Raw genomic sequence first — 14,864 nt, 5'->3', positions numbered from 1 at the left:
AGCACAACAAAAGCAAAACTCCAAATCAAAGGAGGCACGGTATTTAAATCTATTTCAACCAGACACATTCATTTAGTTGCCAACAGATTGAATTTCCGTAAATTTTATCGAGAGCAACTAATTCATGTTTTGCTGTCTCTACTGTGGTACATTATTTATTTTCAATACAAGGCGTGATGCAATTCCAAAATAATGTGAGCGTTTCTCATTCCCAGCTAAAAAAAAAACAAAAAAACAATGTGACTCACATTTAGGTTTCAGTGTTATTAGGAAAACAGAGCAAATGCAAAGATTTAAGCTATGTCCTTGGATTATAAAGGCATTTAACTTAATACGAATACAGAACTGATAGTGACAGGTCAGAGGTCAGGATCAGGAAGATGGATTCCCTGGAGCTAGAAAAAAGAACAAATAAGCGTAAATGTCAAATGACCACAGATTGTAATTTAATGAGCAGTGAATCTATTCTGCAGTACAGGCAATTATTTCAAACTATTCCTTTATGTTTGATTACCTGAAGCCCACATAGAACACCAAAGCTGTTTTTATTAAATGTGTTTATTTATGCTTTCCTTCTAGAAAAGTCCTTTGCCTGAAATAGCAGAATTTAGTGTCAGGAGAGACTACAGAGTTTGGGTGCAATGTAGACTGGACCACACGGATTCAAGGCGACAAACATAAATTAGAAGACTCAAACAAATCAGAGACTCACATTCTCCGAAATGATCTCCCCTAATTAAGCTGATTCAGCACTGGCTGGATAAATAGGGAGGGGACAATAAGCTGCATGTAGGCAGGGTTCACAATTACACATCATATAAGAGAAAAGTAGAAGTAAAGAACCTCCTTCACTCAGTAAAGTCAGTAGCATAATAAATCATATTCACTTTCTCCAGTCATTTAAATTAGTCATCAAGATGGCATCAACACTGTGCAGAGCCCCATCCCGATGTAATGTTACGCCTCACACTAATGGAGCTTATGTATGGATCTTCAACAGAAGAGACACAGGGTTATTGTTCAGTCCTGGTTTCAGTCCCCACAAATCCCAGAGGCTTAATTATGCAGAGTGTTGAGTGTGGGAGAAGTTTATCGGAGTAAACATTGAGCCAGAATGATCTGTCACATATCCACTGTTTCAACAAGTCAAGTACGCTGACAATCACTAATTCACTGTATTGATGATCATGAAACCAGAGCAGCGGATATTATTACTCATATATATTTTTTTCTGTTCCAAAGTAGTGACTTACTTAATGAAACAACGTATAGCAACAGGAACCAGACTGCAGACCACATTCTTTGTTCTCTCTCTCTCTCTCTCTCTCTCTCTCTCTCTCTCTCTCTCTCTCTCTCTCTCTCTCTCTTGCTCTCTCTCTCTCTCTCTCGTTTCCATGGAAACCTGCTGGTAGATAGAGAGGGTGAAGAGGAAGAGGAAGACAGACCAGGACAAGTGGGCCAGTCTGACCATGCATGGTGTTTGGTCCTGTGGGAAAACTGGGGAACCTGCACTGTGAACTGTCAGAGCTTCTTTTTGCGTTCTGCCTTTGAAACACATCGCAAGCAGAGCAATAACTGAATGACACAACAATCCGCTGTTTCAAACCACTAATGATTTTATTCATCGCTTTCATATCTTATCTTTGAGCCATCACTTTTCTTACATGTCCAGTGTTGTCTTAATAAAACAATTATGGCAAACACTGCAGTCTTTTATTAATAAATAAGATGTGACATGTTGCATAACATTTGATGAACCGCCAGTGAAACTTAAAAGGTCCTTTTTCTTCCACACAAAATGAGTGCGTGGATATCAGACTTTGTCAACATGTGAAAGTTCATTGCAACAGCCTGTGCATATGGGCTAAGTCACATCTAATTCCCTCGCATACAAAGGCAACTGTAGAGTATTAATGTTTCGAGAGTGTATCCTGGTTGTACTTTAGCTCTGCAGCGCGTGAAACATCGCCGCGGTAAATTCCCACATAGCAAAAGAAACAACAAGTGTGGGCTGTAAGCTGACTAAATGTGTTTATTTTGAATACAATTCTGCAGAGGGGATAACAAAAATCTGCAATAACACTGGTAAAGCACTTAAGCACACAGCCTCAAGAGAGAATGGTGAAGGATTTCCGGCTGACACATTGTCAGACTCGGTATTCCCACAGGAGGCCTCCATCTCACCAGTGGACTTTATTTCTCTATCTGTGTCTTTGTTCACTACACTCCAATGTTCAACCCATATTGATAGCAGACACATTCCTTTTGGAAACTCTTTAAATATAATAATGTCAATGCAAAGTCACAAGTTGTAAAAATCTCCAGAACACCTCAATTTGCTGCACTTTTTTTAAAAGTATTTTTCAGGCCAAAACAATTCTTATGGCGGCTACAGGTTTAGCCTTTTACACACTTCATTTGAAAATCACACTCGGAGCAATACACATTTTGGAAATACGGTTATTTTTGTCGAAAGTGAGAAGATTAACATTTCTCCCCTGTCAGTATGTTGGTTATACAGCTACCAGCAGCCACTTAGCTTATCTTAAATACTTGAAATAGGAAAAGTTGGCTCTCTCCAAAGGTAACAACATTTGCTTTCCAACAACTACTCAATAATTAACACTGACATAGTGACACAAAACGTGATTTCAAATTGTGATTTTATAGACGGGGATATTTCAGTCACTCTCTGGAGTCCTACAACATTTTCAATTTATGCACTTTGGATGGATGGATAGATGGATGGATGGATGGATGGATGGATGGATGGATGGATAGATAGATAGATAGATAGATAGATAGATAGATAGATAGATAGATAGATAGATAGATAGATAGATAGATAGATAGATAGATAGATAGATAGATAGATAGATAGATAGACATATAGATAGATAGATAGATAGATAGATAGATAGATAGATAGATAGATAGATAGATAGATAGATAGATAGATAGATAGATAGATAGATAGATAGATGGATGGATGGATGGATACTACCTAGATATAAGTAGATTGTGTCTGTAAAATTGATATGAGCAATGCTGTGAGCAATGTTTACACTTCAGATGTAATATCCCACCCAGGATTTTGTCTACATGTTAACCTCAAAGAAAAAGTATGCCTCTCATTTCCCTCTCTCCTCCTATGCAGCCATCTCTGTTTCACTCTTCACCAGATGGCCTTTTTAATTCAAGAGCGTAAAGCCTGCCAGCCTCTTACACACTTCAAACCAGACTGTGTGAAGGAATGGGAGGAGTGGCTGTCGGCTGAAAAATACAAAAAAGATAGCAGATGTGAGAGGGCAGGGAAAAATGAGTGTGTGCAGTGGTGAAAAGAGGGATAAGGGTGGGGTTTGAGAAAGATGCTATCCAGGCTGATTTTTTTTTTTATGACACTCATTTGCCCCAGGAGTGGAGTGCAGCATTAATATGGTAATATCCCCCCCAGGCAATAGCAAGTGTTGGAGACTGGAGGTCATCTACTGTAGATGCAGCCCTGGGCCTGTGTGAGCGAGGTTGGAGATCCCCAGTGGACTGACTTTGAGGCTGGCTAAGAGGAAGCAAAGGTAATGGGAGTCAGGCTTCCCTAAAATCACATTTCCAGCTGACAAAGAGAATGGTCTTTGGTTGGGGAAGACTGGAAATGGTCTGCTCATGGGAAAGACGGCTCAAGAGTGCACACACACTTTCACTCACACGTGGAGCTCAAATCCTGGAAGCACCTGTGACAAATGAAAGTCTGTGATAGTTTGCCATTGAATACTTGATTGAATATTTTTGGACAAGTATTGAACCCTGACCTTGAAGGCTGGTGATATTCTGTGTTTTTCTTGCTGTCAACAAGTCCCACGACAAGACCAAAAGCAACAATTAATTCATCCTGCTAACAAGTTTTTACTTTGTACACCTAAAGTAGGTTATTTGTGTGTTACAGATTGCCATTTGTCACAGAAGCCACAGCGTTGCACTGGGTGACATTCAGTATATTCGCTCATTACCATGAATATGTATTTCAAGTAGATTCCACGTACACTGTCCTGTTGCTGCAAATACTCGGCGTAAAAATGTGCACATATAAACCCATGGCTAGAAATTAGAAAGGGGACATATCATAAAAAAACTCCCCCTTTCAGTGTTTGTGCACATACATCTGGATATCTGGTCTTTTTCAGGAGGGGGGCTTAAAGTGACAGGCGCTTAAACTTAGCGTTTGTTTCAGACAGAGCTGAATACAGATATATTAAGACAGCAATGTGTCCTCACGTTACTCCTCATTTTTTGTGCATTTTCCTATAAAAGCCTGCAACACGTGTCAATTTCCATTCGTTTTAGCATACAGTCTTTTCAAAATATACTTCCGTCTTCATAGGAAACTCAATTAGGTTTAGGCAACAAAACTATTTGGTTATAGGTTTATGAATAGATTGTGAAATACTTTGTTAGATTTAGGAAACAAACCTACATTGTTAGGCTGAGGAAAAGATCGTTGTTTGGGTTAAAATAACCATGTGGTATATCTACGAAATATCATTTATTGAAGGCATTGCTATGAATGCTGGATTAGACCAACCTGCAGACAGACAGTATGCAACAAAGGATGTGTTTTTTTTTATTCTAAAGCATGTAAGTATGAACCTGAAAATTAGCATAATATCTCCCCTTTAAAGGTTTTAAAGTCTTCAATAGGAATAACTGGGTTCGGAGCAGAGAGTCACAGACAGGGAAGAGAAGTCAGAGGTTACTGAAATGCTGTGTTTTGGTGTTTTTATGAAATTAAAGAACAATGTTGATACGAAGAAAAATATGGAATACCTCCAGCCTCATCCTTTAAAGATGTGTTTCATATTGACCACATTTTTGCCAAACTAGGTAATAGGAAGAGAGTGGAACTAGTGATTGGAAAAAAACAATTGAGAGGCTAGATTTGTCCGTTCCCCCTTTTAAGTTTTTTCCTGTGCTCCTTTGTGTTCTTTACGGATCATCACAGCTGCATTCTATTGTGTTTGTAGACAACTGATTTCAGTTTCTCTCATCTGGCCATCATAGTCTTTTAGATTGTCCTTGTTTGTCATCATATCGGATGCATTTTCACCTCAAAATACCGTGTGTGCGTATTTCTCACTCAACCTCTGTGGAATTACTCATAATGAATCATTCGAACAGCAAACACGGCTCTTAAAGCTGCAGCACAATTGTTGGGCTGTTACATTTTAAAAGAGATCATCATCTTTGGAATATAGTGATGGCAGATAAGATATTTACAGGAAAGCTTACATGGATCATCTCTGACTACTACAAGTATTTAAATCCAGTCCAGTTAATATTGAAAAAACGATTGATTGGTTACATCACTAAAACAATGAAATGTCTCCTAAAAATACAACTGCTGACCTTTTCTGATAAGGTTATTTATACAAGCAGCAATTAAAGAGCGAGGAGATCGTTGAGGTTTAAATATTGGAAGAGGGAATTTCCCAGTATTTTTGCAAAGCAGCAATTAAGCAGACAGGGATCAATTGGGAGGCTCGCTGCGTCACTGTAAGTGTTTACGGTCTATCAGCTGTGACAGTCAGTAAACGGAAAACAAACCTCATATTCAGTTCCTGATAATCACACAATCCATCTCATTTTATGCTTGCATCCCCTCATCCATCGCCTCCTGTCCCTTTACCTGTAAAGGGGAAATCCTTGCATGTGCTTCACCTCCCAGGAGCCCCATTCTGCCTCCCTCATCAAACATTCATCTTCTCTCTTTGTCTCTCACAGATCATTACTGCCAGGCCTGTGATTGGCTGGAACACAGTGATGGATGTATATCGTACTTTTGTTTTTGAGGTTTTTATTGTATCTTTGCATTATTCATCATCACACCACCGCACTGTTAAAAGGCCTGAAACACCAGTTTTTTGGGGGGGAAATCATGAGAAGTGCTGTTCCTGGAGTGAAAATAGACATCAGTAAGCGATTTAAAGTTGTCAAGATTAGAGCTCACATTTAGTTTTTCTGTGTTTTTAATAATAATACAATATCCTAGAACAGTACGGATCTGTTTTAAATGCGCCAGTTTCTCTGAAATGAGTTCTTGCCTTGTCAAACTGAAGACTTCGTTGCATTCAGACTGAGTCGTGATATGTTTGGTGAACACCACCATGCAAAACTACACAGTGGTATTTCCAACTTCATTTCAGAGAATCTCTGTATTCCCTTCTCTCTTTTCTTCTAATATTATCTCATTTTGTTTCAGCTGTCCACAAACACAAAAAATAAATTTGGGAACTTGTGACACAAATATTCTGTTAAACAGTCGATCAGCTGCCACGACAGAAGAGGTTGGCCTCTAACCTCCAGGTCTGAAAGGTGAAGCCAATGTGGAAGTGCCTCAACTTGCAATGTTTCGGATAGCCATCAGGAGGCGACTCCTCTGGTTGCAAAATGAAGTATGATTGTATTGAAGTCAATCAGAAAAAATGACCCTTCTTCTCATTTGATTTACTACTTCAGTAAACATTGTTAACATGAGTTTATTGTCTCAATCGCTAGTTCCAAGTCTTCTTCAATGCAGCGTGGTGTTCATTTAGTAAATTATGATTCCATTTAGAGTCAAATAGATGATAAAGCAGGGCAGGCTTTAGGGCGGGGCTACTTTGTGTTTGACAGGTTGCTACCACTGTGTTGTCGGATCTGGGAGTTGTCCATGTTTGTCATCTTACAACTTCAACCCTTTCAGTGTGTTTCTGTGCATCTAAAGCACCAGTACTCTTTCTCTGTCATTTCACATAACAGCCACACAACTTATCTTATCCACGCCAGTGCAGATTTACTATCAGTTCATAGAATACAAACCAGTACATAAATACTTACATGTATCGTGGTGCAGAGGGACAATAAGTATTGAATTTAACAGATGCATCAGGTGTACAGTATAAAGACCAAGCTTTATGTGATGTGATCCTGGAAGACATCCAACTTCCAACCGATGTATCGTACCTGCACGTGTGTGTGTGAGAAAGTACATGACAATAAGGAAGAGGAAGCTACTAGGCTGTCCTTTTTGATGAAGGAAATATTTAATCACACGGAGCTAAAACAACCCACAAAACGAGTTGCTTGGCTTACTGTAACAGACTTGTCTTGCCTGTACTCGAAAGATCAGGCATTCAAGTTCAAGCTAAAATTGAACATATCTGAGAAAAAGCATTTCCTGCTTTGGTTTTTCTTTGCAGATAATGAGTGACTTTTGCATTGCTTGTTCCAGAACTCTAAATATGCTGCTACCTTGCCCTGGTCGTCCATCACCCAAAGTAATTAACACGGCTCCCCCGTCCACATGTTACACTGTCAACGAGTCCCCTTAGCATCAACTCAAAACAAACAGGTGAGGCAGACCGCAATCAGCACCGAGCTGCGGAGGGAGTAAAGGTCAGACAGCCTCACCTCCTCCTGTTACGTTTTTTTATTTCTGAATTCAGATGATGGCTGTGGAGCATGGTCTTCTTCAGTCAACATGACCTGAATAATTAACTGTAATCAACATCTGCTGGGCTCACACATTATGTCTCCTTCTCAGTCGTATAGGAGGACTTACACTGTTAATATGCTTAATTCTATGGCTTGAAAAAATAAATGATCAGAAACTCATATGGTAATTTCAAGACTTTCTTTCTGTGTTAATTAATTAATGAACTGTGTGTTGGGTGAACTGATTACACTGCATTCTGAGGGGGTTTCTATTGTGTTTTATCTGCTGAACATGCAGCACAGATGCCCCTGGGACTGGAGGAAACATCAACAGTGCATTGTGCTTCCCTTATAATGACTTTGTCCAGCATTATCAACACAGCCTCTAAATATTTGCGCCTTGGGGTTTTCAATTACATTCCTCGCATGTTTAAAAATGTATTTTGAACTCCTGATGTGTTGATAATCCAAGAATTACAGAGAATCACTCCATCTATAGCCACACGTGCAAAATCTCACTGTTCTCATGCTAATTTACAACAGCATGATGCTAATCTGCACTGACGTTGGTCCATCAATGATGATTATTATTTTTATTTCGGGATGAAAAAGACAATAATGATAAAGAGTATTATTAATTTTCTGAGTATCCTCAGACTATTAAGAAATGACACCGAAGATTGAAACCAAACGATGATGAACAGTGTTTATGGAGACCATCTACTTCTATACAACGCCTCGCAAACTAATTATCAAGTTTTTGACTTTCGACTTTGACCGATACTATTTTGCACTTTTTTATCATGCAAAGTGATTTGTCAAATGAGCGAGATCGGAGATATGGTGGTTGTCGTGTGCTGCAGAGCCTGTTTAGTAGTTTATCAGCAGCCTCGCACATGTGGAGTGTTGTTCAGCGAGTAGACATGGCTGTGTAAAATGTGATCATTATAAAAATCGTAAATAGTGTGAATAAAAACAAAAAGAATATTGCCAGAAAATGACAAATAACGCATATATTCCTCTCTCCCCTTTGTCTTTAGATTACACAAATATACTGGATGTAAACTACAAAGGTGAGGTCAACTTCTCAACAAATTCAAACCTGAATACTAAAAGATTTCCCTCTTTACAAACCATATCGTAGAAGTTCACAAAAAATGTACCTTCAGGCATCCAATGCACAAATCAGTCGATACAAAACACACACACACACACACACACACCAAATATCTTACCCACAGGGTTCCTCAGTTTCCAGCGCTGCCGTGTGGTGAATGGAGCGTGCAAACCCAAGGCATATCCTTTGCAGCAGTGTTGAGTTGTTTAAACCTAAAACCAACGTGGATGTGAACTACAGTGGTGCTGGAAGAATGAGTGAATGAAGAAACGAGGCGAGTGTGTCGCTGCCTGAAGTTTGAAGCGCGTGCAGCTGAGCCGCGTGCCAGGAGCTGTCCGCGGTTCTGAAAAAACCCACACTCAAACTACAACGACGAGCCCGCCCGGATACCTGGAGGTCGGATCCTGCTGACAGCGGTTCAAAATTCACATCTCCTAAATGCAACTGACGCCCACTTCATTCTTCTGATGGGGAAAAAAGGCGTTCACGTTTTTGAGCATCAACTGTGGGGAAATATAAAGATAAAGACCAATCTGGAAAAAAAAATGTGACGTTTATGAGCCTGATAGGATGACAGATTAACGGCTATGGCGCGCAAGAAACCCGGCAATCCGACACTAAGTTACAATTCTACCTGTTACTCAAGCAGGCTACGCAAAATCTTCAGTAACTGGCAATATTTTCAAAAAAGATCTTGTTCAGGAGAGCCTCAACTGTCTTTGGACACCTGGACAAAGGCGCGGTTGCTCCACGCATGAACAGTCCTGGAGATCGCAAATGAACAGTATGTCATTTAGAGCATGGTGGAAAATATTTCTTTCAGCCGCTTTGTTCTAGTTTGTAAGCTGTTGAATCGGATGCGGATCCGCTTTAAGGGTCGCTACCTTTATTTGTTCAATCGGTCAGGAGGGGGCTACAGTATATCACAATACCGATTCTTTAGAGACCGCTCATCTTCAGCGGCGGAAATTTTCTTTGGGAGCCGCAAACAAGTTGTGACACGGCATGGAGGAGTGTGAGGTCAGTCCCAGATGGCACAGCGATGCGCACAGGGGGACATGCACGTTGAGAGGGTGAGCTGTGACCCTTTCCTCTAGCGAAAGCAGCTTCAGACACGCAGCGGTTGAGCACCCCCTCCACCCCCACACACACACACACAATCTCTTTCCACGTGCAATGTAATGAGATTAATAATTAACATCATGGGAAGGCGATAGTCTACCCTATCAAAGCTGCACGACACCCCTGTGGGTTTCACAATTAATCAAATCAGTTGTTGACCCAGTGTGTCATCGCAAGTCTCTTCCAGGCTGATGCTAATTTTTGCCTTTGGACAAACGTTGTGGTGGCAGGATTAAAAACTGAAAGTGCAACAGGCATGTGGTGAGGGCATCTGTCCCCGCAGATGGATCACACCTGTCAGCAGTACAGCCACCAATCTCAGAGTCTAATCACAAGACAGACTGTCAGGTGGGTTTTTTTATAACTTGACTCCTCCCATGGTCTGAATAATCAGGGTAATATGTCCGGAGTAGTTTCTAATGATTTCTTCTATAGCTAACTTCTATATTGCCGACATGCAAGAAGAGAACAGTGTAAAGATGGAGGGTCAAATTAAAACACACAACATAAAGTGTCTCAATAAGGGGCTCCTACACTCCAAGGTGCAAGAAGAACTCTGCTGGAGGGACAATCACCGTTCTTCCAAACGATATTTTGATTCGTCACACTGTGTATCTTGTGCTATTGAGGATTGTGTTCTTTTCTGCACCATGGAAAAGTCTACAAATGTCAGCCCAATATCGAATTTTGGAGCAACATACAGACATTCGAGAGCTTATAATAATAACATACAGTATGAAGTAGTGGTCGGCATTAATTGTTCTACATAAGAACATATAATGTCCTTTTCAGCCCGCCCGCGTCCGCGATCCTCTCCCCTTCCGTTCGTACGGTTTGCTTACGCAAAATACGTCACAAAACATGGCCGTGTTCGATATCCCAGCATGCCCCAAATCCTCAACTTTGCAACGAAAACATCTATTTTCTTTCATTTCTCATGGATCTTGTCACAAACAGAGCCAAAACACCTGTATTCCAAAACATCTGTAGTATATGATATGTGTGTGATAAACCCTGCACCATTATGTTGGCCCGAGCAGAAGCAAGAAGGATTTTTTCTCTCTCTGGTTGATGTAATACAGTGAAATGACTGTTCCTACTCAATGAAAACATTTGTACTTAAAGGTCACGATGCACATTAAGGACCTATGTGTGGATATGTGTCCATCAAACAGTAATAGTGTGTTGGAGCCTATTCTTCCTCTGCTGCTGTGCTCACAGCTGATTAAATAAACTGCGACACAAATGCCAAACCCCTCATTCAAATGCTGTTTAGAATAACGCAGGTCCTGCTCAGGAGAACATTTTGTAATAGTCTTGTAAGAGTGTTCGTGCTTTCCACATTTGTTTTATTTTGTGAGCATTGATTCAATATTTGAATTGTGCCAGAGGAAATTGCTCCCTCAAGAAAATCCTAAAATAGCTTTACTGAATTTTCTGAACTGAAACATGAATGTCATTATTGGCTCTTTCTTGAAAGTTTTTTCTTTTATTCAGCTTCTGAATTCCATGTTCTTGCCTTTGAAAAAGAAGCAGCAGCAAGAGACAGTCATTACAATGTGAAACCATGAAAGCAGTTTGCGCTTAAGAGAGAGCTTGATTAGTTATTATTCGGCGCTAGCTTTTAGACAACAATGTGTCCCACTGCCACCCACACTTTGTAACTTCTCTCGGTTGGGATACAGACAAATAAAAACGGATAACAATTGTCCTCAGAGTAGAGCAGTAATGATGTGGCTTTGTTAAAAAAAATAGCGTGGAATAAGGTTTTTATGATTTCTGCGTGCAACAAAATCTAAGCACAACTTCTTCCTGTCAACTTTACTTTTCATTTGAAAATGTTAATACAGACAGAAAGACACAGCCATGGCAATGTGCTGTACATTACTTCCAATGTCTCACGGCACCAACAATTTCAACCTACAAACATATCACAACTAGTCTCTGGAAGAGAGTGAATTTTGGCCACAAACAGAACTGTAAGAGCGGTTCAACAAACCGACCATAGAGGAGAACATTACATTAAAAAACAAAAGCAATCATCTGAGCACAGTGAGACACCAAAGTTCTGTACACTACAGCATCCAGATAGAAAAGTGTACACCTTTGAATTACATTTGAAATTATACTCCTGGTGAATTGGAGGCTACGGTGAAGTTACTTCACTGGTGTTGATGCAATTATTTTCTCCCTCAGAGGTTTCCCCTGTGCGATATATATTGTCCTGTTTGGAAAAAAAAAAAAAAAGTACAACACTTAATAGGTCCATCAAAATGTCTACGTCATTAGCTCCTGCACATTCTCACCCCATCACTACTGCATATCAAGACACCAACACGTTACATAAAAGCCTCAAACATGACCTAGAAGGTGGGGTACAATATCAACTTTCACACACGGGCAGGATTATGCTATATTATGATCCAGGTTATCTGGCATCGCTGTCCTTCTATTTAAGTACATTTTAAACTGAAGTATCACAGGGATTCACACAGGATTACAGTTTGAAATGAAAAACAGAGTTGAACAAATCTTGCCTCTCATTTGCTGCACACCATGTGCAGAGAAAATTAGGTTTACTCAAGAAGACTTCACCAAATTGTCCTATCCTGACAAAGTCTGTTGTCCTATCCTGACAGAGTTTAAATATAGGATCGGTAATGATTCAAAAACAAATAATGACACCGTAACAAAAAGTGCAGGCTTCAAAAAAAGAATGAGAAGGCGCAGAAATAGGGCATGGTGGTCATGGCATGAACAGCTTTAGATCCACCAACAAGATTACATGACAGATAACCAGCGACAACTGAGAAACTCTCTAGCATGCCAGTGTTACATGGCCTCATCTCTTATCTCTTCAACATCCTCCACCGGCTCCTTCTTCTCGGCCACCAGTTCAACCTCTTCTCTAGCTGCGTCTTCACCCTCGGGGACCTCCGCCTCTTCTCCATCTCCCGTCTCCTCCCTCTTTTCTCCCGCCTCCTGCTCCTCCTGATCCATGTCAAGCTCCTCAAAGGACGAGCCGCTGCCCATGGACTCGTTTGAGCCTCTCTCGCTGTTGTCCCGATGCTTAATGTCTTCATTTGCATCCATTACGTCCCTCAGAGGCAGGGAAGAAGCCAGGGAGGCGGCTGTGGAAGCAGCCAGGGATGTCTCTCTGCTGTCCCAGGGCACACCGCCGCTCACTGAGCTCACATCACTGTGGGAGTCTGCACCTGCAGCAACGCGGAAAAAAAGACACATAAAATAGGCTGTGTGAGCGTGCAAAAAAAGAAACTACTCAAAGCTGGGCATAATAACGTTTGTGATATGAAACTTTTATGATTCTTTGGCCCCTTCAAATTCACCAGATCGATATCTTTAAGTTACTATATTATAATGATACAAACCCCGCTGCCTTCAGCTTGAACCTGGTTATTAAAGCTCTTTGGGAGTCTATGTGCCAGCTGAGCTCAGAGGAACCCCATTATTATTGTTAAAGAGAGAAAAGATCTTTCATATGACTCAGAGACAAGGCATAGCCATGTTAGCAACATTACTTGCATCTAACATTGCTGTATAGTGCTACGCTACAGCTAACTTTGCAGAGAGGGAAGATTTCTGTAGCACATAACACATATCTGAAATCATCACGAAGAACGTCCATAAGCTTAATCGATGGCGAATTCCTCACCCACATTCTATCAGCCTAGACCTGATTCTGATTGGCCTTTGATCTATGATTCTCTGTTATCAAATAGCTATTCATTATCTCTTTCTACTGTTATTTTTAGGTATTTGTGTGTCAGTGAACTCGAAGGTAATTGCTGTAATGTCGTGAGCTTAAACACAGAAACTGCAGGAAAAGCCAGCAATATGAAAATCTGACAGGAAGGTTGAAATAAATTGTCAGGTAGTCCAAAGATACAAAAAAATAAATAGCACAGCTGAAACACGGGACATACATGACAGGTATGAGGCCTGTGTTGCTTAAAATGCCTAAAATTACAAATGGAAAATAGGAATCAAGAATTAAAATTGTAAGAGCACAACACGTCTCCCAACTACACAACAAATATTACTGAGTGAGCTTTAAACCGTTGGTGCTCCAGAAGACACTTCAGTGACTGGAGAATGTGCCAAATGACAAAAAACCTGTGACAAACTCTGGGTTCAACTTTTCCAATTTATGATCGTTATTGTATTATTTGACAATTTTGCCTCTCCCGTACTTGTGTAATATGCCGACACTTTTCCCTTTTTGATATGGACTTAAGATATCTTATTTGGTTTGAAATGAACAGCCTCCATATGAAGTGTTTTCCACAAATGAAATCTAACTGGAGTTGACTTGACTGTCCCACAGGACACGAACACACTATTGTCCGCGCAGCCGTTTTTTCCTGCTGCTGTCACACTCCAAATAAATCTCATCCACACATCACAGTGTGTCATCTGGGACCCAAATACAATAAACAGGGAGTCTCCTAGCTCCTCGCTGAGGTCAGTCTTTCTTTTTCATTCATTCGAATCTCAACATCACTCAGCAATCTAATTATCACATCCAGCAGATCTGATCCTGTCGGCAGTGAAGCATATCATAAATGGGAAGTCCATTTCGGTTATTTATAATATCCATTTATAGGCCTGTTGATTAGCTAGCAAGGTCCAAACAAAACCACTGGGAATGGTCATAATGTCATGCGACTGAGAAGTATTGCTTTAAAATGCATACGGTATAGATGGTGTGTAGTTAGTGACTTATATTTCATTTGCATGTTGCAGTAATAAGGACTTTTCCAGAGAGACTCATTTTACAATACAAGGAATTTTACAGGAAATAATGGGTCTATTTAGGGTAATTGGGTGGACAGCCCCCCAAGGAAGAGCCTGAGCACTCTGGACAACTTTCACCCCCTCTACAACTGCAAGCAAGTCCTGAAATTGGTACCCTGGTTGAAGCCAGCTGTGCCTCTGAAAGTCTTTTAGATAACATTTGCCTAAATTAGCTGCTAAATTGGGCCCACTGGGATTATAAGCAGCGAATCAAGGTCTTGTTCTTCCAACTGTTTGGAACAGAGGAGAGGATTTGTAAGGAGGTAATTAGAGACAGATAGGGCTGAGGCATGCTGAGAGTTTGGAGAATCAGAGTCTGAGTGGAAGGCGAGAGAAGTGCGACAAT

At 40.5% G+C, this 14,864-nt stretch overlaps 1 protein-coding gene across 1 annotated transcript in view; it reads right to left on the bottom strand.

Moving 5' to 3' along the window:
• Window positions 1-11,240: 11,240 nt before the first annotated feature.
• tex264a (testis expressed 264, ER-phagy receptor a) overlaps window positions 11,241-14,864 on the bottom strand; it is a 58,729-nt gene continuing 55,105 nt past the window's right edge. Inside the window, exon 4 of the mRNA XM_079296886.1 lies at window positions 11,241-12,918. Coding sequence (XP_079153012.1) covers window positions 12,536-12,918 — 383 coding nt within the window. The 3' untranslated portion in view covers window positions 11,241-12,535. The remainder of the gene's footprint in view (window positions 12,919-14,864) is intronic.

This window comes from Melanostigma gelatinosum, assembly GCF_949748355.1.
Source record: "Melanostigma gelatinosum genome assembly, chromosome: 3".
NCBI classification, from domain to species: Eukaryota; Metazoa; Chordata; class Actinopteri; order Perciformes; family Zoarcidae; genus Melanostigma; species Melanostigma gelatinosum.
This window is presented reverse-complemented; position numbering and strand designations above follow the sequence as displayed.